The sequence below is a fragment of the Tachypleus tridentatus genome, chromosome 10 (assembly GCF_004210375.1).
Source record: "Tachypleus tridentatus isolate NWPU-2018 chromosome 10, ASM421037v1, whole genome shotgun sequence".
Classification (NCBI taxonomy): domain Eukaryota; kingdom Metazoa; phylum Arthropoda; class Merostomata; order Xiphosura; family Limulidae; genus Tachypleus; species Tachypleus tridentatus.
Window position 1 is genome coordinate 167,412,533 of NC_134834.1, and position 26,288 is coordinate 167,438,820.

Genomic DNA, 26,288 nt, shown 5'->3' on the forward strand with positions numbered 1-26,288 from the left:
AACATGTGAATGTAAAATAAGTTAGATAGGACAAACTACAAGAAATTTTCAAATTCAGAATTAATGAACACAAAAGAAAGATTAAATACAATAATAATATTTTGCCTTTAGCAGAACACACCAGTGAAACAAAACACACTATATAATTGGGAAAAAAAAATACTGGTATTTTATCACAACCTGGCAATATTATTAGCAAGAGTATTCATGAATCTATTGAGATAATTAAGTATAAAAAAATAAATTTAAATTATTAAATAATGATAATGTACCTGATGAACATCTTGTCAGTAGATGGCATGAAATTAACATGTAAATTGGTCTTGTAATAATTATATAAATAAGGTTTATGTGTTGCAAAACATTACACTCCTGAGAATGAAACACTGATATATACTGAAACATACAGAATGTACAAGACCATTTTCCAGTCTCATTAGTTTCATTGATTTTAATCCTTTTATAGCAAGTTATTGGTATTTTAATGTAATTTTCAGGCTAGAAACTGTTTATTTTTAAAACTATGTATGAAATAATTGTTGTTTTTCTTAAAATAATGTGTTTTTTTAAACTGAACATCACACAAGTGCCAATGAATTTTTAGATGTGACCTGTTGGTCTATCTCAGCTGGCCCATCATCTAAGCTAAAACTATTAATAAAAAATTTTAAGAAATAGTAATAAAATAAATCTTAAGGCCAACTCTTTTCACTCTAAAAGTTATCAAGCTTTCACTTAAATTTACTGCCTGCATAGATTCTGAAGACAATCCATTCCAAAGGCAAACCAACCTGTTATAAAAAATAAAACTGCCTTAGCTCAAGACAATCTAATCTGCCATCATTTGTGTGTTCCCTATTCCTACTATCTTCACTGTTAAGTATGTAAAAAAAACAAACTGTTCCATGCAAATCATCTTCATCTAGAGATCTATTCTTTCTACTTTTAGAAATTGGGTTTGTTATTTGGTCCAGTTGACTTATTCCTCATTGTACCATTTCCACAGTAATTTGTTGACTAATTTATTATCAAATTTGACACTGCATTTCACATCTTTGTTTGCCATTAGAGGAAATCCTGCAATCAGACATGAGGACAACACCTAACACATTCATCTGCCATTATTTACATCATATACCAGTTTCTGCTTCCTTTGGTGTTTGTCTTCCACCTGTGGATGTTCTTCACGCTTTTGTGTAACTGTAAGACTGGGTAAGTCTGTATTAATGCTGTCTTTATTTCAGTGGTTCATCCTTCATACCTTCTTTACATGGATTCCTTCCTGTGGTGAGGAGTGTCTGGCTAGATATTCAACAATTCAAAATCTGCATGGTACAGCCATGTTCACATAGGCTTTTTGTTTCATGGTTTTGCTGTACACTCCATTAAGATGGGGTGTTTTACAGGATTGTTTGAAAGGTAATATCCTTGCAATGTTACTTCAAGAACTTGCTTGTTCCAGACTATACCACCCATGGACTTCAAGGATAAAGTAAAAGAAAACTATCTGTATGTGCAATACATTAAAGAATAAATCAGGATGGTCTGCTTTTCAAAATAGGGTTTCATGATCACCCATTGCACTGTTTCAGGTAATGACGTTACTAGATTCTCTTATCCATTTTCTCCCCCATATTTTCAAGTGGAGTTTGGGAGTACTTACCACTTACTAGTTCCAAGCTTTTAGGGTGGTGTACTGCTGGTGTAAAGGATGTGCAATCTTAAAATGTGCACTATACAATTAGCACATTCAGGCAAGGTATTTTTCCATGTTTCCATGCAGGACATCAAGAGCTTTGGTAGTACATATGCAAATAATCTAAAGGGGAAGATTGGCAATGTATTCAAATGTGATGGAAGGGTTTTAATTTCATTAGAGAAATACACTTATCTACTAGTTTTAGCTACAGCTGATGGAGTATCTGTTAATACTGGAGTTTACAATGAATTGCTAATAAACTGAATAAATGATAATTGCTGTTTGCTTCTAGGCATTCATGACATTTAGAGTTGAATCAGCATTGAAAGACAGTGTATTTAAATTATTTGTTGTTGTGAAAGACTTTATGACAATTATATGTTGCTTATTCAAATGATCTTGAAAGTTTAAAAGACACTTTGAGACAACAACCAGTGCATACATAGTGTGCTGAATGTGTGGTACACAGTTTGATGCATGAATAAGATGTGGGATAAATTATTTAATGAGTAATTGGGTAGTTCTTGCTCAGGCAGTAGAGAATTCCCTTTCCAGTTGATGTTTGGTGCAAATAGCCTAGCTGCTTTGTGCCATAAAACACCAAATCAACCAACCAACCAACCAACCCTTTCCAGTTGCAAGTTCCAGAGTAGTTTTGATTAAATTGCATGGACTCTTAAAAAGGATTCACTTTGAAAAGAAAACATTTTATTGTACTGGGTACTTAGTGCCTATGCTAGAAAAAGCTAAGTATGCCATATAGAAATATCAAAGAAGAAACACTGAAAATCTTTAGAAAACATACAAACTTGAACTGGAAATGAAATAAAGCTCCTGATTTTAATCAAGGTGTTATATGCAAGACTTTAAATAGATTGATTATAACATTATATTTACAAGTTTACTGGATGTAAAAAATATACTGTCTTTTATTTTGAATGAACAAAATTAAAGACAGTAAGCAATGTGAAAACAAGCTTTTCCAATTAAAACCCTCTATTGGACTTTGATCATCTTATTTCTGTAAAGATTGGAAAGAGGATGTTTTCCTGACTAGATTACTCATTGGTCAGTTTTTTTAACCACCTATTTTCTTTTATCTGAGACTGATGTTCCAATGTGTTGTCTTTGTGACACTCAGGTCACAATAAGCCACATTTTACTCTCTCACAGTTGTTGATACTCTCAACGTCAGCACCATTTTAGACATGTTTTGCCCTAAGGTTTATCCAGTGTCATTGGTGATAGTAACACTGTCCACCTTACAAATGTTTTTAGTTTTTTAAAGGCCATTGATCTTTTTAAAGCAATTTAAGTTTTTAAATTAATAAATTAGAAACTTATTTTAATGCAATTCCTTTTTATGAATTAAAGGCTAACCTCAGGTGACTAATCCTGATGTTTGAACCTACCCATTAGTCATCCTGGTGAGTTATAATAATTAAAATTATGCTACAGAAAGTCTTTTAAAACTTGTATTATTTTACTTTCTGAAAATGGCCATGATATCATATAACTTAAAACCAGGACTGGAAAGGCCAACTTTAGTTGAATAATGGTTATGTTTGAACTTACCTGTTATTCATCCTGGTGAGTTATGATAATTAAAATTATACTACAGAAAGTCCTTTTAAACTTTTATTACTGTACTTTCTTTCTTACTGCTTTAAACTAGATATCAAAATTGGATTTAATGCTATTTAAGTTTTTAATTAGAAAATTAAACTGTTTTGTTTTATCTTGATTCTTTTTTATGAATTTTAATAATTCTACTTTAATTTTAACTGTTTACCAGATGTTTGGCATAGGTAACTTAGTTCCTTTGTGCCATAAAATACCAAACCAACTAATCAACCAATCTTGATTGGAGAACTATTAGCTTTATTTTGTTAGAAGTATGAATTTGTACCAATTAAACCTATTCATTTTATCCCATATCTAGTTTTCCACCTTCATCTTACTGCATTGACTTTCATACAGGAAATGGTACTTTACACTTCTCCTGTCTTCCACCTATGTCTGGGAGGGTTTCTTAAGATACTTCTTCCTCCTTTCCTCCATATTGGGGAAGTTTTTTTCCCTCTGCACATTTCTTCTTTGTTTTTGGGATCATCTCAATCCACTTCTAATAAGGACTTAGGGTTGGCTCTTTGTCTTCACTGGTCTGTTATTTGAGGCTATTTCTATGCATTTACTCTTGAATCATAACCTGTCTCTCTTCAATAATGACTCTTACACTTATTTTCATGCACCCAGTCAGTTTTTTACTGCTATAGATCTTTCTATCTGCTCCCCTTTGCTTTTCACTTGTTTTTCTTGAGAGGTTGACATCAATCCATGGGGTAGTGCTCATTTTCCTATCATATTAAGAGAGATTGGCTGTGGTCAATCCCACCCAACCCATATATCTTGGTGGAAGTTGGACCAGGCCAACTGGCCCTCTTTCACTGCTCTTTTAGAACTTGATCCTGCCATCTTATGTAAATAAATCAACAATAGATGATTGTGTAGCAGCAGTAACTAACTGTATTGTCCAAGCAGCTGCTCAGTGCATCCTCCAAACCTCGAGATATTTCCCACAGCATCTCACCCCTGGTGGAATTCTGCTTGTTATATAACACAAAAAGCTAAGAAACATGCTTGGGATAAATTTCATAGATATCCCACGCTTTCAAACTGCATCGCATTTCAACAAGCCCGTGCACATGCTCGGCGAGGTAAGCATCAAAGCCAGAAGGAATCTTGGATTAAATACACCTCCAGCATTTCTTCAACCAACAGTTCAAAAGTCATATGGGATAAAATCCAGAAGGTGAGTGGACGGTATACTTCTACCCCCTTGCTATCTTAATATCCAATGGCCATGAAGATGCTGATGCTCAGAGCATTGCCAGTACTCTTAGTGAATGTTTCTCTCATGTATCTAGCTCTTCAAACTCATCCCCTTCCTTCTTAGCTATTAAGACACTGATCATCCCTATGACTACAATTGCCCTCTTACACTGGTGGAACTTGCACTTCATCAATCTGGCAATACATCAGTTGGACCTGATGATATACATTGAGATGCTATGCCACTTTTCTTCTGGCTGTCTTTAACTGGATATGGCAGGAGAATGTCTTTCCTGATGCTTGGTGCCAAGCTGTTGTACTCCCTATTCTTAAACCTGAGAAAAATCCAAATATTATTTTGAATAATTATCCAATTGCTTTGACAAATTGTCTCATACGATCTTAGAGAGGATGATTAATGCTCATCTTGTTTGGTTCCTTGAATCAAACAACTTTCACCCACTCAGTATGGGTTCTGAAGACAGTGCTTTATGATAGACCACTTAATTCACCTTGAAACATCAGTCAGAGAAGCCTTTTTGAAATGACAACATCTTGTTTCTTTATTTTTTGATTTAGAGAAAGCATATGATACAACATGGAGATATGGCATCTTGCAAGACCTTCACTCATACGGATTGTGTGGCAATTTGCCACTTTTTATTAAGCATTTTTTAATGAACTACCAATTACAGGTCCATGTGGGCTCAACACCTTCCCATTTTTTCCTACATGAACTTGGAGTCCCTCAACTGTGTTCTGTGTGTCAAACTTTTCATTATAAAAATTAATGCCATCAGTGAACAGCTACCCCCTACAGTTGTAAATGATTTTTTTGTTGATGACTTTTACATCTCATGTTAGTCATCAGACATGAGGTTTATTGAGCAGCAGCTACAAACTGCAATTGATCATATACTTAAATGGACCACAGCAAATGTTTTTCAAATTTCTCTCTCTAAAACTGTTTGTGTACATTTCTGCCACAGATCCAGAACTTCATATTGATGATGCTGTACTTCCTGTTGTCCCTGAGGCAAAATTCTTAGGTCTTATATTTGACTGTAAATTAAACTTTCACATATCAAGCAACTTCATGTCAAATGTATAAGAGCACTGAACATCCTCAGTGTCCTCTTTTCCACCTCTTTGGTGAGGGGATTGATACTCCATGCTTAAAATTTATCATGCCCTTATCTGATCCACACTTGACTATGGGTCTATGGTTTATGGTTCTGCCAGAACCACAGTGCTGAAAATGTTGGACTCTATCCACCATCAGGGACTTTGAATTTGCACTGGGGCCTTTCATACATTTCCAGTTCAAAATTTGTACGTGGAGTCCCATAAACCCCCTCTATATTTTCTCTGTTTGCAAATGTCTCTTATGTATGCTTCCAAACTTCGATCTTTACCACAGCATCCTTAGGGTTGTGTTTTCCATCTTCAGTGGGCCACACTTTTTTGTAATAGAAAATCTGCCAATGCTCCTTTTAGTCTTTGTATCCAGGCACAATCAGGAAAATTGGATTTATCTTTGAATGGCACAGCATTATCCACAGATCGGTCTATTCCACTATGGCTAATTACTATCCTCAACTGCAACCTATCTTTGAGTCATCTGAGGAAGGCAGATACTCCTGATTGAATATATTACTCTTTATTTGCTGAACATCTTTTAAATGATCCATCCAAACCCATATATACAGGTGACTCTGTAAGCTCTACCATGGTTTGTTCAGTTCAGTTGTAGCACACAGAATCCCCTCTGCAGTTTCTGTATTCACTGCTGAATTGTTTGCCACTTCTCTTGCCCTGAATCATATTGAAACTATGCAATATACAAATTGTACAATCTATACTGATTCACTCAGCTGACTCTTGGCCCTGACCACCCTATTCTCATCAATATCCAAAACAAACTGGCCCATCTCTCTCAATCATCTGTCTCTGTCCAGTTTTTTTGGATACCAGGTCACGTTGGTATTTGTGGGAATGAGCTAGTTCATAGAGCGGTGAAGTCCATCTGCTCTGGCTCTATCACCACTGCCCCTGTTCCATACATGGACTATGGTCCAGTTATCAAAACCCAACTGTACACCAGTTGGCAGTTGACCTGGAGTGAGCAACAAAATAATAAGATTTGTCAAATGAAGCCTTCCTTAGCTCTTTGGCCATCTTGTTTCTGTAAAGATCGAAGAGAGGAAGTTGTTTTGATTACAGCTTTTTAACTCACCACTTTCTTTTATCTGATACTGATTCACCAATGTGTGGTCTGTGTGGCACTAAGGTCACAATCATAGATATTTTATTATCATGCCGTCATTACAACCAAGAACAACGACACCATTTTAAATATATTTTTAAGGTAGGTTTGCCCTTGACATTATCCAATGTCATAGGACTGTTCACCTCATTCATGTTTTTACATTTTTAAGAGCCATTGTTTTTTTTAATTTAATTTAAGGTTTTATGGACTATATACTCTTTTAGCATGATTTCTTCTACACATTTTAATTTTTATTTTGACCTGAACCCAGAACTGGAAAGACCAACTTCAGGTAATTGACAGAAAGTTTGAACTTAATGCTTCAGTCTTCCTGGCAGGTCTTAATTTTACATATTTTTACCTTAATTTCTATATACCATTATAATATACTACATCTTGTTTGGCACAGATAGCCTAGTAGCTTTGTGCCAATAAACATGAAATACCTACCTACCTACCTTGTGATTCGATTGGAATTTTATTCTTTGCCTCTTTCTTTCCATGATTAGTTTCTGATGTCTTGATTCCAATCAGGTACTTTTTCACATATCTCCATCACAAATCTGCCGTTTATTGAAGGTATTTTGTTTGTTGAGCACTGGGACTACACTTCATTCATTTATCTTTCATTAGCTGCTTTGGGTATTGTTTCTTCCTCATTGGGTACCATCTCCCACCTGTTACCATCCTTCACTCTTTATTGAGATTGTAACTGGGTAAGTTTAAATTTTTTCTTTATTATGTTATATATATTATTTTTCAGGAGCCTGTCCCATGTTTTGCCCAGGTATACTTAAATCACTTAGAAATATACTAAAACCCACAATTTTAACCCATGTTGACTTCACTTTCATAATTTTCATGGCCACAAAGTGCACACTGTTCATTACAATCACATAAACTAGAGACGGGGTATTCCACAATGTTGGTTTTAGGTTATTCCTCAATATATTTGCTTCATAAGTGCACCTATTTTGGACCTTACTAACCCATGAACTTTATGGGTAAAGCAGAAAAGGATTGCTGCTTATTTCTGCCATCCCTCTGATTGAATAAAGAGAGTTTGTGGTCACTCATTGCACTATTTCAGGTATGAATGTTTCTCTGAACTCTTCAATGCATTTTGTCCCCATGTTTCTTCCAGTGGAGTAAGACTATCCTTACCACTTTCTAGTTCAAAGAGGGGTGAACCATGTAGTTTTCCTCCTGAATGACCAATATACAATATAAACAATAAAAACATAAAGACTCCATCCAGTTGAAAGTAAAGTGGTAGTGTGCTGTTGGAGTAGATGATACATTCTTCAAATGGACACTTCAGTTCTGTTTGGGTTTGCCTGAGGGGATGTTGTAGCTTGGAAGTGCACCATCATAACGACTAAGATCACTTATCCTACCCTTCATGAAAGTTTGTTCCTAGCTATTAAGTTTGGGATTTAGAGCTGAACCAATCAACATATTGTCTACACTAATGTTATGTTAATTGAGATTCTTCATCCTAATCCTACATGGATGTTGGTTCCTGATGGTTGAGTTTTGTATTATAGTTGATTTACTGATGGTATGATCCTTGTCCTACCTCTGCATAGAGGCTCCAGCAGTCAGATTCGGGACACAGTTGACTTGCTGTGTAGAGTCCATCATGCAGTAGACACTTTACACATTGGGATGCATCTCTTACTTTACCCATGTTGTTCATTAGGAAGATTGAAATGATAGTGTATTTTGGTTAGGATCACTGTCTGTTTTCTCTCCCATTGATATGGTCTCCTCACAATATTCCACCTGTATCTGTCATGCCATTTTCACGTCTGAACGTGTCTAGGCAAAGAGTATGCAGAAGTGATGCAGTCTCCCACTTATAATCTCTTATTAGAGGGTTTCCTCATTAGTGTGTCCTTTAGATACTTTTTAAGGATGCTTCTGCTTTCTTTCTTGCACCAGTCCCTCCATCTAATCAATATGGGATTCTAGCTGTGTTTGTCAGAAGTACGGTACCTTGTCGGAAGATATTTATCTACTCTCAAAATGTATTTCCGACAGGTACTTATTTCCACTCATGCTTCCCACATTTCTTCATTGCTGTCAATTGAGGCTTAAATTTTCTTCCTGAATTTGGAGCAATAGTTATGTAGAATAACACAGAGGGAAGCATATGGGTATGTTACACTACTATTGGGGAAGGTTTGTCATATGATAATTTGCATGTGAGAACTAGTTAAACCATGTAAATTGAGGAGTGTGTAAGAGTGAAAGGCTTGTGTTGTGGAAAATATTTCTGCAAATAGAGGGCAGCACTAAAGAATAACTATGCATTTGATTAGAAGTAAATACCTGTCAGAAATACAGTTTTGGTGTAGGAAAATTATAACTCATGTCAAGGTACCACTTAAACTTAATTGTGTATATAAAATTATAAGTAAGTCAGCAGGAGTAAATACTTAGGTTAACTCTTTTGCTATGGGCTGAGCATAATATACACAAGTTTGTCTACACATTTGCACATGTTAAGTATTTGCACTGTAACTTTTGATACAGCAAATGTATCTTCACAGAATCTTAGTAAAGATTACAAGTATTTCATGTACAAAAAATCAGAATTTTTAATGAAATAATTTTTTCAATTAGAATTTATTTTTTAGTCTGTTTTGTTAATAGTTTAAGTGCATAGTGATTTTATGCTATGATTAATAAAACTATTCTTCATCCCAAAAATCTCAAATATTATTTTGTAATCTCTAAAACCTCCTAAATACATTTCATAGTTTTGTTTTTAGTAAAACAGTATATTTTATGTTATTTTCTATACTCTAACTATGTGGGGTTTGTTACTTAACCAACCTCATAACCATCAGTAAAAAATTAGGAAATAAATTATGCTTTTTTTCGAACTAGAATGACTGTACGTTATAATGTGAAAATACAATTGTTTAGTCTAAATAGCTTAAGTCTCATAACACTATATATTTACATATATATTTATTTTGTTTTATATTGATCTTCCAGTCAGGATATGTATCCAGTAATATAAAACTGACCTTTAGTTTACCCTGTCATAGCTGTACCTTAATGGACTAACATTTTGTAATATACATTTAAATTATTATACATATATATGCATACAGATTATTACTGTTTAGACATAAATTATTAAACTTATTTTCTTAAAATATAGATAAAGTAAAATAACTATTTATTATTTCTTCTCGTTAAGACTTTTGTACTCGGTTGTTGCTGGACATAGATTGTTAAGCCTTTAAACATATCAGAGGTGAAGGATATCAAACAATTTTTTTAGGTTTTATATATACAGTCGAATAACCAAAAAGTCATAAATAACTATATTGATACCATAGAAATCCACTACAATGTATTATGCTTAGTAACTAAGATTTATTTAGATTTTAAAAAATATAAACTGTGAGCAGACCAAAGACACAACTTACTTTCTTGAAAACTTGAATCAAAAGAACATGGTAGGCATTTCATTGATTTAAAATGGCTGAAAAAAATCACTCTGAGGACTTTCCAAGCTGTTAATTGGTTATTCACAAGTTATATAGTGTAGTGAGAGTATATGAAGGATCGTTTAAAAAAAATGGAAACAGTTGAACATGGCCACTGTGCTGTAATCAGTACATAAGCAAAATAAAAAGATATGAGGTTCTTATTTTATATCCTAGCTTGTCAGTATTAATAATTTGAGTTCCTAATTTGTACAAAAGTACAGACTTAGTATTTTGGTATCACAGATATCTAATTTCAAACAATACTACATTCAACATTCAATGTAATGACCCAGCATGGCCAAGTGCATTTGACTCATATTCTGAGGGTCGCAGGTTCGAATCCCTGTCGCACCAAACATTCTCTCCCTTTCAGCTGTGGGGGCATCATAATGTGACGGTCAATCCCACTATTTGTTAGTAAAAGAGTAGCCCAAGAGTTGGCAGAGGGTGGTGATAACTAGCTGCCTTCCCTCTAGTCTTGCAATGCTAAATTAGGGATGTCTAGTGCAGATAGCCTTTGAGTAGCTTTGTGCAAAATTCAAAACAAACAAAAAATACCACGTGACTCACTGAAATCTATACTTAGATGTGTTTTTTTAATAATTACTTTTATACATTAAGAAATTAACTCATGTACAATATTAAAGTTGGAATTATAATCTACAATTTGACTCCAAACTTATTGACATAAATAGTAGTTCAATAAAATTTTGAATGCAAGTCAACAAATGGGATGACATGGTTTTTGACCTGTGACCTGTTGCAAAAGAGGTAATATGCAAACAAGAGTAGGTTGGCTGAATAAATTTGTGGAATCATTTCAATGGGAAAAGGAAACATTTTGGAAAAAAACGCAAACTAACGTGGCTGGGGATTAGTTTAGAGAGAGAGAAATCAGAAGAGTTCTCTCTCCAACTGGGGTGTTCAGGAACGTTGTAGTTCCTCTTCGTCCCCTTTCGTGAATTGTTATTAGGTTTAGTTTTATTATTTATTTATTAAATAATTTTTGGCTTTTTTTTTTTGTGGAGGATGTCACTCTAAATGTTATCTTGGACGGAGGCAAAGGCAGCAACGGAGAGAATGGCCAGGTCCCTTCCCGAAAGGAAGAAGTCAAGCAAGTATGAACATGAATTCAATTCAAACGACCCGACTCAGGGTCTGGCAATAAAGTTGCCTGGGCTGGGATCTAAAAATCCAATGCCTAAGTTTTTGCTGTGGGGGGAAACGGGAGTGCCCCGAGAAAACCCACTTTCACAGGACAGGCGCCAAAAGTTTTGCCTATCGTGTGCCTGATATCTGAAGAAAAGGAATACATATTATTGACATGAATTTTTTTTTTCTTTAGACACTTTGTTGTGTAATTTGTGATTCTTGAAATATGTTGTAAGGTGAAATGTATTTTGTTGGTGCACTAGTTAATTTGTATTGTGATGCCGTTAGTTTGTTTCTATTTTCTGCTTTCAGATAATATTTGTGTGATATTTCCGTTAGTCTATCTCTTAGTGTTGGTAATTTGCTAATTTGATGTATATAATTTACTGGCGTGAATGACGGTAGACTGAATGCAGATCTTAGTATTCTGTTCTGTTGAACTTGGATTTTCTGGAGTGTGTTATTTGACATATTGTATGTTACTTGACATCCGTACTCTATTAGTGGATGGATGTAAGCCTTGTATATTTGGATAATGGTGTTTGGTGAACATTTTGATTGTCTACTGGTTAGAGTCATTAGGTGTGAAATTCTTTTTCTAATTGATGAGTGTATATTGTTTACATATTTTTTCCATGTTAGTTTTGTGTCGAAAGTGATGCCGAGGAATGTGATGTTTTTGCTCATGTTAATGGTTGTATTTCCGAGAGATAATTTTATTTTTTCTAGATTTTTCCTTTGCTTTTTTAATTTCCTGTAGAAGGTAATTGCTTGTGTTTTGGTTGGATTTAATACAACTCTCCACTTGTTGCTCCATGTTGAGACGTTGTTTAGTAATTCTTGTAAGCGAGACATGGCCATCACTGAAATTTTGGAAAGGATGGTTTACAATTTATAAAGAGTAGGGGCTAGCTTATTTGTAAGAGCTATTAACTGTAAGAGAAACTGAATTAGAATTGGATGATGGAAGGGGCACAAATAATAATAAAATATGTACTGTGAGGGTACAGTGTAGGAATGAGGTAGAAAGTTAGTTTTAACTGTAGACTAAGCTGTTATTATTGTAATGATTTAAGTATAAGAAATAAAATATTTTGATATAACTGGAATAATGGAAATCTTGCTTGAGGTATACAGTTTGAGAAACAGGGTGTTTTTGAATTAGAAGGTTAAAGATTGTTTAATAGAGATAGTGTATGCCAAAAATGAGGAGAGAGAGAGTGGCTTATATATATATGTTTGTGTATGTATGTAATTTAAAATACAAGTTACAGCCTCTTTAAATTGAAGGTTTCTGTTAGTGGTTGTAATGGGAGGAAGCTTGTAGTTATAATACGTTACAGAAAACCAGATGAAATTAATAAGAAACTCTTCAGTGAGTTGAAGTATTCAACTGGTAATGAAGCTATTCTTATGGAAGATTTTTATTTTAGGAATATAGGTTGGAAAATGTAAGATTTAAATCATGAGGGAGACAAATTTGTAGAAAATGTTTACCGTAGTTTTCTTCAACAATTTGTAACAATGCTATTTTAATTTTGTTAACTTCTAATAAAGAAATGGCTTATATTGTAGAAACTGGGGAATATTTGGGCACAAATGATGGGATATGAACAATGTCTCACCCAAATATTTTTTTTATATTTATTTTTCATTACTTTCTTTTGAAGACATCTTGAAAGTTTGTGTGTAGTTTTAAGTGTTTTTGTTTCAAAGTGAGAACTTAATTATGTCAGGAAAATTACTTCACAAGAGTGTTTGTTTCCAGGTAAGAATCTATTAGGTAGGTAATTTGGTAATTATAACTTGTATTTTTCAAGATGAGAAATTACACATTGTTGCAAAAATTCATAACTTTATTGCATAAAATTGGCATCTTATTAGAAAGAAATGGTTCTATTTCAATAAACCAATTATCAAACACATAAACACATTTTTCAGTCAAATACAAGAGACTAAAATTTTGAAGAATTGATTGGAAAATACGAGACACACACACACACACACAAATGTCTGAACACACAACAAAAACTATGACAATTCAATTCATGTAGAGAAAAGCTTAGAGCAATTATCGACAATTAAAACATCATTCAAAAAATTATTGAATATTTATAAAAAATTAGAGAAATTTTGGTCAACTTTCTTTCGTTACCTCGTTTAAGCCTTTATAAATTTTCACAAAGTATACATCTTATGCTTCTTCAAAATAATGCCAAATGTTTGTGAAATTCTGTATTTATGAATATAAATCCAACATCAAGTGTTAGTTTCTTTTAAGGTGAGAGTCTGTAATTATGGAGGTGAGAGATTACCCAGGATCTACAAGTGATCATTGCTCAATTAGATTTAATGTTTTGCTGCATGTAGAGATGTGAAATGAGATTTTGTTTTTGAATTTCTAAAAAAAAGCAAATTTTGATAGGACGAATCAAAAATTATCTCTTGTGACTTGAATAGATGAATTAGTTGGAGATAGTGATCAAATGTGGAAAAAAACATTTAAATACATTTTTACATATTCAAGATAAACTTGTTTTTTATAAATTAGTGGTTCTCAACCTTTTCTGACTTGTGGCACACTACGACAATCTGAAAATTTTCATGGCACACCTGGAAAGCCTTAACAATTTTTTAGGTACATGTTATACGACAAGCTTTAAAAGTTTTGGAACAAAAATTACGGTCAAAGCAAGAGATAATAAAGTCATTGTGTATCACGTTTAGACACGCATTACACAGAAGAATTAACTTTAAAAGCCTCAGAATGAAAATTACAGCCAAAGCAAGCGATATTAATGTCATCTGCACATTGACAATACTATCGCTTGCTTTGGCCGTGAGTGTTGTTCTAAGGCTTTTCAACGATTTTGTGGTATAGCAGAAAAATGAAAACTTTTTATTTTTACATAAGTTTTCAATGTGATGCTTGTGCCTGCTTTCGAGAGAAAATCAAATTGAAGTAAGGCTCTAACGTTGACAAAAAGCTCGCATTTCATCATCGACTGTAAGAAGCCTCTCTCTCTTTCTGGCTTTAATTTCAGTCAATGCTGAAAATCTAATTTTGCAAAACCATGAAGATGCAAATGAAAGCAGAACTTCAAATGCTTTTGAACTGATTGCAGGATATGAATTTTTTTAATGGAGATCCAAAACTCATCCAAGCTCTTTTTGGGAAACAATGACTGGTGAAACTGAACGTGTTCCAGAAAGCAGTTTGATTGTTTGATGTATCATTTATGATGTATGAAGTGCTTGTTGTGCCACAATTAAACTAACAGTCAAATCGTTGCAGTTGAGAATGAAATTTAAGTGTGAACTTTTCAGTGCTCGAGTTCAATGAAAACCATTGAACGTTTTGGAAGGTTTCAGAGTGTCTCTATAGTAACTTTTATTATCTGATGTGTTTGACTTACTTATAAAATCCACAGAAAGTTGAATGTGTTTCAAAAATACTGCAGCACACCTGCCAATCTCTTGTGGCACACAGGTTGAGAATCACTGGTATAGATAAAAAGAGGTGGCTGCAAGAAAGAAACAGATTGGCTTGCAAAGGTTATAAAGTATAAAATTAAAAAAAAAGTTTAAGTGGATTGCAATGATGAGAAGTTTGAAGGATTATAAAAGATAAAAAGGGTGGGCAAAACAGAAAATTAGCAAACCCAAAAAAGTATGTAAAATATTTTTGGCTGAAAGCATGAAAATAAATAGTAAGTTTCCTTCAAATAGACTAAGAAAAATGGGACTAGGTTTCTTTGCTAATATCCAATAGTTGTGGGATGTCTGTGTCAGTAAATTATACTTTTTCTTTAGTTTTTATAGACTAAAATTTACATAATACTCCTCACCTTGAACAGTTGCTAGCTGGAAACAAGATTGGACAAGATGATCACATTAATTAAGAGCTTAAGAAAACAATGTAAAATTTAGAGAATGCTGAACTCCTAGGACAGATAATATTTACCCAAGTGTTTTGAAAGAGGTTAAGGATTGGATGTGTTAGTCACTTGGTATTTATATTATTATTTTTTTGTTTTTTTTATACAAGTTCTTGAATAGTGGACAGGTGCCATTAGATTTGAAGTTGGCTTATGCTTGTTTACATTTAAATAGAGTTGGGCTGGTTCGTCTTTTGGCAGTTCTAAAAGTACGACTAGATAATGGAGAAAGAATGAATAATGAAGAAAAAATAAATAAAAAGTGCAAATAAGTTTTACTTTTTCTTCAGATTTTACAGATGAATTTTTAAGCAGTATTTCTCACCTTGAACAGGTTGACTCGCAAAGTAAGTAATGGATAAAATTAAAGAAAAATGTTATAAGAAGTTTAAATATACTACAGTTATGGAATATTTGGATGGTTATAGGAGATCAAGATAATAATTAGTTAATTATTCTTGTGCAAGAGAAATAGAAAACTATTTTTTAAAGCATATTACAATTGTAAATTTGAAATCAATGTGTAGCTAGTTAACCAATTGATTTATGTATATTTACATATATGTGTCCTTGTATATTAGTGTGTTGATTGACTTGTGACAGAGTGGAGGTATATAAATGATTGTAAACATGCAACACTAATGTATTTTGAGCTGTAGTATACAAACACTTCAGTGATAAGTTAGAAAAACAGAAGATAATTTTTTTTTGAGTTTGCCTTTTTATTTGTTATTGCTTCTGTAGATATTAACATACAAGTTTCTATCCACTGGTAACTGAGCCTAATAAGTAGCAACAATGTCTTGTAGAAAAACAAAGAAGAAAAAGTTGATGGAACTGCTTGAAATATCAACTAAAGGATAATATCTTTTTGAAATAGAATAAGTCCTTTACAAAAAAAGTTAATTTTTGAATTGAGCAGAAGAATTTGAAACAAAAACTGTGTTGTTTACTGATAAAAACAAATCCTCATGGAAAATTATAAGATAATTATTTTTATATATTTGGAGTTAAAATTAGTGAAATAGAGTTAAAATTAACATAAAAACCAGAGGAAAACCTTTTTTCAGGTATAATAATTTAGGATTGAGTTACTTTATTCTAAAACTAGTACATGAAAATGTATCATGTATACAAAGTAGTACAAAACTTGTAATAAGCTACAAAATATGGTTATTAATGATTAAGACAATTGAATTTTGTGACAAAAATAAGCATGAAACTTTTTTATGTAAAGTTCATAAATGTTATTACTTTAAAAAACTTGTATAAAAGATTTTAAAAGTTCTTAATTCATTAATTTTTATACTTTAATTACATTGTTTGTTACTGTTTTCATTCTTTAGTATAGAGTTAACAAATATTTTATCTCCTCTTTCACTTTTGTGAGTTATGCACTCACACTTTTGGTGACTTTCACTTGAATTCTAGTGCTGCAACAAAATTCCCAATCATGTCTAACACGTCAGAACTAAGATTTTCAGTCATGAAGTGATGACTTTTGTCCATTGGTAGTTGACCAGCCTCATGAAAAAACCAGAAACAACTGATGATTGTCTGGTAGGAGAATTTAGTCATTGGGAAGTTGTGGATTTGGACAGCCTTTTTTTTTCTTCCTGAATGTACTTCTTAGTTGCATGTTGTTTTAGATGACTTACCCAGACATATTTCCCCTTTGGTGAATTTGATAACTCAGGTATGTTATGTTCTGTCTTTATCTCCTGTTTTCTGTGTTCCACTTCTGCTGTTTTTCAGGAACTAGACTTTGGGCCATTATTTTAGTGTTTCTTCCTTCTCTCGATATTGGGGTTCCAACACGTGGTTTTGAAGAGTATTTACATTCAAGGGATGGTGTTTTTTGATTCCCATGTGCTGTGGATGATCGTGCTTTTGATTATTGTTCTAACTTTCCTTAGTTGAACTTTCTGCATTTGATGTAGCATCTTCCTTAGTGGAGATTGAACTTACCTTGACTACACTTCTCAGGAAGCCAAAATCTTTAAAACTTTCCCACATTTGGAGGTCCTTGGTGATCAGATCATGGGTTATGATAGTTGTTTCAGTCAGGATTGTCTTCCACTTCCATTCATTTCCTCTGTTGTCTCGCAATTGTGTTTTTTTTCTTTTCTCCTTAGGATCCAGATTTCTTTTACCTTACCTGCCTGATTCATTCTAAGGCTTTCATTTCCACTTTTCTACCAATGTATGATTTTTTTCTTGCCTCTTCCATCCTTAGTTTCTTTTCCAGGATGATGTTATGGTTGGCTGGTTTGTCAAAGTGAAGCAGTTTTTCTTTACTCCCACAAAAGTTTTTGGTTCATTTTAGGGTGGTTTTTTTCAACTTCCTCCACCATTGAGTTTTATCTGCTCTGCTTCAATTGCGAGTTGTGGAATGCATCATATGGAGCTTCTCATCCTTTCTTTTTCCTAATGTGTGAGAGGTTCCCTTTTCTATTTGGAAGGGTTATGGTTCTCTCTCAAAGCTCTCATTCCTCTTGGTTGTGCCCTCAAGCTTCATTGTCATTGGTTTTTGATTGGCTAATGGATTCTTGTTTCAGATTTCTCAGATGCTCCTCTCACACTTCTTCCTCCCTTACAGACTATATCTTACTGGTAATTGGATCAAAACCATACCCCCTGTGTGTTCTTCCTCATCATCATCCAGAATGTTACCTCTATAGGAGCTTCTCTTTCTGGATAGGGAGCATATCTCTGTACTCAGGAGTTTTGTAGTGGTGATCTCTTTCTGAGTCTTCTATCTGTATGAACCTCTTAGAATTTATTACTCTTTGTCAGACTTTTCTTCACTTATTGTGGGATTTTTGGGGCTGATTGATAAATCTTCACTCTGACCTGTCCATGGTCATCTTGAATATCACCAGGCAAGGGGCACTAGATTTCTGGACCTCTTTTTGCAAACATTGGATCTTATGTGTTGGGTCCAATTCTTTTGCATCACTTTATTAGCATGTAATAATCCACATGCTCCAAATTTGATTGAGAATTGGTGAACTCATCCTGAAAAATGGGTAGATCCAGAGACCACTCTGGAGAATAAATATATTCATCCTGCACTGTACACTTATGGACAAGCATGGGTAAAGCAGATGGGATTCCAACTTATTTCTGGTGATCTGTGGCATTGAGGCTCTTCCTACAGACCTGGCATGGCCAGCTGGGTTAAGACATTCGACTCATAATCTGAGGGTCATGGGTTCGAACCTCCTTCACACCAAACATGCTTGCCCTTTCAGCTGTGGGGGCTTTATAATGTGATGATCAATCTCACTATTCGTTGGTAAAGGAGTAGCCCAGGAGTTGGCAGTGGGTGGTGATGACTAGCTGCCTTCCCTCTAGTCTTACACTGCTAAATTAGAGATGGCTAGCACAGATAGCTCTTGTGTAGCTTTGCGCAAAATTCAAAACAAACAGTCTTCCTACAACAGACCTAATGCACAATTTCAGATGCTGTCAGCTGTTGGTAGATCAACTCCATTGTCTCTGGTGCTGTGGTTCTCCAGACTTCCCAGTGCAGAGAGTTAATGGAATCTAGTTTGGATAGATTCATTAACCTATTCACTATGATGAGAACATATATTTTCCAGTGCTCTCAACTTCTCATGCTGTGATTGAGATAAAATCAAGTCAAAGTTTTATCATTGGTTTTGGGTCAAACAACCAAAACCAGTTTCAGTGTGAGGGATTGGGAATACTGGGAAGTATATATCTGAGCTACAGTGAAAGGGTTGATAAAGTTTTTATCCCTCTTTCTTCTAGTGGAGTATGAGAGTTCTTGCCTCTTACTAGTTCCTAACTGTTGGGGTAGTGGACTGTGAAGGCCTGTTCTCCTGAGTATGCACAATACCACCCAGTTGAGAATAGGACAGTGGCATTTCACTGGTGTAGAGGACATGATGCTTTTCCTACCATGAACCTGCTGTATAATTCAAGATACCACCAGGTATTGGGTGTAGCACTCTGCCATGTATCACAATTAGCCCCTCTGACCAAGGCATCCTCCTTCCTGCTGCACACCTGATATTGGTTCTCTGAGATCAAGTGTGATTTGAATTTGGATCAGCTGCATAGGCCCTACCATTTTTTTGGATGGTACCCTCTCTATATTATGAGCTGGACAAAGAGTTCACAATATTGCAAGGTTTGGAACATTGAGGAACACTTGCCTGGGCTCTACACCTTCCTGCCTTCTAAAGGATTTCAGTTCCTGATAATACTCATTCCATTATCCTTGATACTTTGACATGTTCTTATTCCTTGGCCTTTTTACTTCAGACTTAGTTGCTCTGTTTGTAAAAGGAGTGTAAAAGGTGTAGCCTGTAATTTTGTCACTGAACTTGCTATTGTGTCATCTGTGAAGTTATTTTAGTTGAGGCATCATGAATTTACTTTTAACATTTGAACATTTAGGACTTACTTTATAGTTTAATAAATGTGTTAAAATTAATTGTTGAACAGTTTTAATGACCCACATATGCATAAATCTATGGCATACTACATAATGGTACTGTAAATTCCGAAACATACTCTTCGAAAATATACAACAGTAATAGATAATTATATATATATTTTTTAAATGACAATTTAACAGTTTAGCTACTTTGATGTTAGGAGAAAGTAAGTCACAAAATTTTAAAGGTGTACAATTATAAATGAATAAATTTACTCATTTAAGAGTTTTTTATTGTTTTTTTTCTAGGTCTCAAGATGATCCCTGTATGCCTTATGTCATATTTGAAAACCAATATGCCTTTTTTTTCAATTACCAAAAGTTTTAGAGCTCTTGCACACCAAAAAAAAGGATGTGTAATGATGTTTGAGCACAGACATGCAAAATCTGTATTGCTGAGATGTTTGGCTAGTGATTCTTCTAAAGGTCCTAGTATTGGTACAAGTGATCAACAACATGTTTCAGGATTTCGAGCAAGTGAAGTGGAGTTCAGCCACACTCGAGCTCGAGAGGTTTCAAATGCGGTTGCTGAATCATTAACCAGTGGACATGAATCAGAAATGGAAAAACATGATTCTGAATATGGTGTCAGAAGTCCTGACAATCATGAAAACTGGGATGAGGTAGTCAAATATGCTGAGAATCTTGGCGATAAAGAACACTTGGAAGCATATGAGCATTCTGGGTCTGTCAGTTTGAACTCTGTGATGCAATCTACAGTGCCTCAACCATTTTCATCATCATCTAAATCTCCAGTGCATGTTAATATGCCAGGAGGTACATGGAGCCGTGAACAAAAGTACTTATCTGGAGAACGACAGTCCGTACACCAGTCTCAACAAAATTATGGTCAAAATAGGAATGAGAGCAGTAAGTATTCTTATTTTACAGTACATCTAAACACAAGTAGTTCATACTTTGTGTTAGGTTATACTAGGACAAATAAAAATCTACTGAAAATAAAGAATTTTTTTTCTGGAGAATACTAATGAATTTGTTTTATAAGAATCAGACAGTTACAGAAGATTTAAGCTAATGGGATCACCCTTTACCCTTGAAAAACAATCAAAAATAATAAATAATGAAATCAAGTTAAATAATGGTATCTGTACCCATATACAACAAACTTTTAAAACAGTTCATGTTAACAGCACATATCGTATCATAAAACAAACCATTACTAACAAAATAATTTTTCAAAGAATAGGTATGCAAGTAAACTTAAATGATTTAAGCGTAGAATCATATTTTCCACATCTTGGTATTCTTCTTCTGGTAAGAGGACCAAATATTCACTATGTACTCTAAGTTTCTTCTTAGTTGTAATTCAAAATTATGTTAGAATACTATATTTTATCAATAGAGTATTAGCTGTTGTGTTTCAAACATTGTAGTTTGAGGCAGATTAATCAAGATGTTGAAGGGTCATTTGGTTCATTGAAGTTACTCACCAAGTCATTCTTAATGTACTCATTCACATAATATATTGTATTTTTATAATAAAAGCTTAAACATAATGTAATAACAGATATTATAGAAAATATCTAGGTTAGTTATTTTATCCTGACATACAGAGAGCAAGAGACAATTTGATCTTTCAAAACTATCCTTGCACATTCTTGTAGCTCTTCTCTGAACCATCCCAATATCCCTTTTTTAGATAGGGAGACCAAAACCCTACAAGTGAGGTTTAACTGACCTGAATCACCCATGTCTGTTAATACACCCTAAAATTATTAGTTTTACCAATAACAATAGATCAGTGCTTTGATAGCTTGAGGGATTTATCCACCACTATTTGTTATTTCAGTTACACTATAGTGCATTCCTATTTATATTAAATATGTTATCCAAATTATGATAAATGCATGATGTTGCATTCACTAAAATTAGGTCAATTGTAAATAATTACCCAACTAACAAATTGATCCAAGTTATCTGTAACAGATGCTCTTCAGTGTCTAAAGAAAATCTTTAATTTAAAAATCTTAACATTTATTAAAACTCTGATATTTTGTGCTCAAAAACCTTTTAATGTTTACCGGTGACTTGCAAAAGTTTATAAAGGTGTGCATACAGTATCAAAATTCATCACGCAATTACTTTCATGGTTATAAACTGGGTGGATTCCACCCAAACTGTAATGGAAGAGTTAAAACTCCCACTTAATAATGCCTTGGATCATCTTGTGCAATAATAATTGTCTGGACTGCACAGCACACTCCATTTTTATGCATCATAAATTTTAATTTGTTCACTGCTATAACTAGGTGTAATTATACTATTATTGTGTCAATATAAGTTTTATTTTTGAAGTTACTAACTTATTTATAAAATATATTGGAAAATGTTTTTAAATATTATTTTCCTATTGCCACCCTGTTAAGTTCTCTTTTTTGCAAGTATTGCTATCTAGTGTATCATTTTCAAAATGTGTCTCAATATCCATGATGTTTTTTGTATAACTGAATCAGATTTTCTATTAAGAATATAATGCACCTGAAGGAAGGAATATGCCCCAAACACTCTTCTATGAAAAATGTATTCTTATTTCAAATTTTTTTACACTAATTTCTCCACCATTTTATACCACAGTGCTCTTTTAAGTGTTACAACTCAAGATACACTCTTGTGCAAATTAATTGAAACAAATAGTCATTTTACAATATTTTCAGCATGGCAGCTGGTGTAGGCTCGCTGGACCTGCTGATTTCCTTTATTAGTCATTTTTTCACACAGACAGCATCATTAGCTGCATTTTGCAGTATGATGGATCTATTTTTGGGATATATGACGAAATTTTGAGGAATATTACATCATTCGAAATTGTGTTAGAAGGGAGAGGAGACCAGTCAAAAAACAACTTCTTACGAACTCAGTGAAGAAAAACAGTATCAATAGGGTCTGAAATACAAGAACTAGATGTAAAAACAATGGAGGAAGGTGTTATTCAGTGACGAGACTGATTTCTTCGTACAGGGTCAAAGAAGTCTGCATGTTCGCAGATCTTCAGGTGAGAAACTTCGAGAATCTTGCATCTATCAGTTCGTAAAACATCCCTTGAAAAAGATGTTTTGGGGCTTTTTCAGCTACTATGGCATCAGAGGCTTGCATATCGTAGAAGGTATAATGCGAGGACTACACTACATTGAAGTTTTGCAGAGAAGAGTCGTTCCAGAATTGAAAAAGAGATTTCCAGATGGATCTGGCATTTTTCAGCAAGATCTGGCTCTGTGCCACACATCGAAATTTGTGAAGAATTTTATGACTACAACGAGAATAAAGGTGCTGGACTGGCCTGGAAACTCTCCGGACTTAAATCCTATTGAAAATCTTTCGGCGATTTGTAAAGAAAGACTTCGGGAAAATGACTGTACTATGAAAGATAAGCTAATTGAGGCCATAATTGAGGTGTGGTACCACAATCCAAAAATTAGTAAAGATTGCAGTCAACTCGTGGACTCAATGCTAAAGCAGATTAATGATCTTCTGAAAAATAAAGGTGGTCATATCATGTATTAATTTGTGAGTAATTTTTGGATTCTCAGAAATAGAACACAGAAAATTGAAAAAATTGTAATTCTCCATCTTGTTTCATTCAGTTTGTACAAGGGTGTATGTCTATTTTCCAAGTGTTCTAGAAATCTGTACATTATGTGGAAACCCTCATAAACTGGCAAGTCAGATTACTTGAAAAACCAGAATAGTTATATTTTTAAAGAATTTCAAAACTATAAAGTGTCTATTTACTCTTTACGTGGATAAACATGCTACATTTTACTTGAGTTCTATGTTTATCAGTGTCTTATTGGAGTATCTTTTACATTTTTACTAATATTGTTTTCTCTTTCCTTTTGTTTATAGCAGAATAGATGTTGGAGCTCTTCAGTCGAAGTTTGAAATGTCAGATCTCTAGAGAAAATGTAAAAGTTGGTTGAAACTAATTAGTAGTATATGCTCCATAAGGTGTTTGCCCTTTGCTCAGATAGCAGTCACAATCTCAGCATCTGCATTTATTATTGTTACTTGAGAAGAGAATGATAAAATTTATAAAAACACCAAAACATAAGGATTTAAATTCATATTTTGAATGGATACTAAATTAATTTCAAATTTTCAAGAAGACTATGATGATGTTTATTTTAAAAAAATATAATGTTATCCAACAATTGAACAGTGACTTTATGTACATGTTTAAAGTGTACCTATATTGTTTCTTCTTTTTCAGACAGTATGTAATGACTCTTTAAGGGTAATGATTATGGGATAGGATCATGGTACATTTCAAAGAAGGAAATGAATATCAACCTTTTGGTTCATGCTCTGTTTACTACCATTAGAGCTGTGTACCTTGTGAGTTTTGATAATTGATTAAACATCAAATTCATTAATTGATTACATTCAGCTAATTGACTACTAATTGGAATATTAAAAATTAATAATAATTGGAGATATTGATTATGATCAGTTAATTCTTTTTATGATGACCCAGCTGGCTACAAAACTTGACTCATAATCTGAGGGTCGTAGGTTCAAATCCCTGTCACATCAAACATGCTTGCTCCTTTTGGAGGATTAATGTAATGTTTTGTTTCTAGAAATTGGTGGAAAAGTACCACAGAAATTAACTTTTTTCTCTTCAGTATAATTTATTAGAAATTGATGCCAGGATAATGATTTATCTGTGATTATGAAGTACAAAAACATATATACATTGATAGGTGTGAAAAATGTTTAAAACAAGTACTCAATCTAATGAACCTCAGTACATTTTGTGAATGTCTGTTTTGTTGTCGAAATCTTGTATATTCTTGAATGTCTTTTAAGGAAAATTTTCTAGTAATGAAAAATTTATTCATTTATCTGACATTTAATATAGGCTTTTGGCTAAAACTAGTCCAGATTAAACATCTGTATTTGCAAGATTTGTTTTATAACAATAAGATTTTTAACATAATGTCTAATCAACTATTATACAGTTACAACAGAAAGTGTTTGTACCCCTGCATGATGAGTAGTTTTTTCCTCATAACTTAAAAAGTATCATAATTAGGATAATGAAAGTATGGTATATTATAGATATTATACTAACACACATCTACATAAATTTTTATGTAAATTGAACAACAAATAAACTGTTTATAAACAAATAACCAAACGTAGGAGGGGCAGAAAGTATTTGTGCGTTATCAGGGTAACTTTCCTAAAATAATTGAATAAGCATTACTATTTTGACCATTTATTTTTTAAGTGGTTTCCTCAGATAAATATTTTGTTAAAACTAAGTGTTAGAATAGAAAGTAGAATTTTTATTCTAAATAAGAATCTTAATTTTTGTTGTAGTGGTTTTTGGTGTATTTATAGCACTAAATGATTTGATAAAACTTTGCAGTTTCTATGTTTTAGTAGGCTGTTTTATAAATACAGTATCCAACATTTGGTGGTGGTTTTTTCTCAATGTAGGCATGTAATGTACAAACAAGTTATGTATTTTTTGTATAAAACCATTGTCAAAGATTTTCTTCAATATTTGAAGCATACACTTATTGGAGAAGAATATTATTATATAATAGACTTGACCATCAAGAAGTCTGTCTTATTTTATGTAAAGGACTGAAAGTGATTTAAAAGAAAAGATAGCATTATTTTATATATTGTAGTGGTATATTTTTCAAGGATCACTGAACATGATCATATTTGGTGCTCTACTTTTTTAACATGTTCTGTAATTCTAAGATATGACAACAGGATATCATGTGACATATACAGTAATTCTGTTTATGATGTCATACTTCTTACAGAACAAAGGTAAACCTGAATAACTTAAACCTGTTTAATCCTGTAATATGCTTATCCTTGGTATGGGTGTATTGTACAAAGATTTATTTAACATATTTTAAGTTTAATTCCTATTTGTAATAACCAACAAATCAAAAAATATTTTCCAAATCATGAATGAGATTCAACTCATTACTATGTATGTAAATAGAATTTGTAGAAGTAGTTCCAAAATTGACAATTTTTGGTGATAGCATTTCATAAAAATTATTAGTATACTTTAGGTAATAATATTACTGTGATTGAAAAATTGGTATTATGTGATAATACCTGTATTTGTTACTCTAAATGAATTACATATTTAGTATATTTTTATGGAGTATTTTATAAGGGGTGTTGAATTTGTAGCTTTTACAGATTAAAAAAAATGGTACACAGAATTGTAGTGATGCTTATTTAAATTTTGATGGTAAATTTCTTTATTTAATGCCAAAGAAAATATTAGAACCTTCTCATGTTAAACACCTTCTGAAACATAGAAGATATATTTTTGTTTTAAAAGACAAAGTGGATGCAGCAGGTATAGTGTACACCTAAATGGTTTTTCTATCCATGTTTATTACAGTTGTTTAATTGTCATTTT

At 33.3% G+C, this 26,288-nt stretch overlaps 1 protein-coding gene across 1 annotated transcript; it reads left to right on the forward strand.

The window, feature by feature from the left end:
- Window positions 1-1,123: 1,123 nt before the first annotated feature.
- LOC143230871 (uncharacterized) lies at window positions 1,124-26,085 on the forward strand. The gene is made up of 4 exons (XM_076465156.1): window positions 1,124-1,212; window positions 15,690-15,746; window positions 20,117-20,737; window positions 23,732-26,085. The coding sequence occupies exons 3-4, from the start codon at window positions 20,125-20,127 to the stop codon at window positions 23,737-23,739; spliced, it is 621 nt and encodes a 206-aa protein (XP_076321271.1). The 5' UTR covers window positions 1,124-1,212; window positions 15,690-15,746; window positions 20,117-20,124; the 3' UTR covers window positions 23,740-26,085.
- The last annotated feature ends 203 nt before the right edge of the window (window positions 26,086-26,288 follow it).

Bases quoted from the DNA above. Each gene is read 5' to 3' on its own strand.
- LOC143230871 (XM_076465156.1), top strand. From the start codon at position 20,125: ATGATCCCTGTATGCCTTATGTCATATTTGAAAACCAATATGCCTTTT.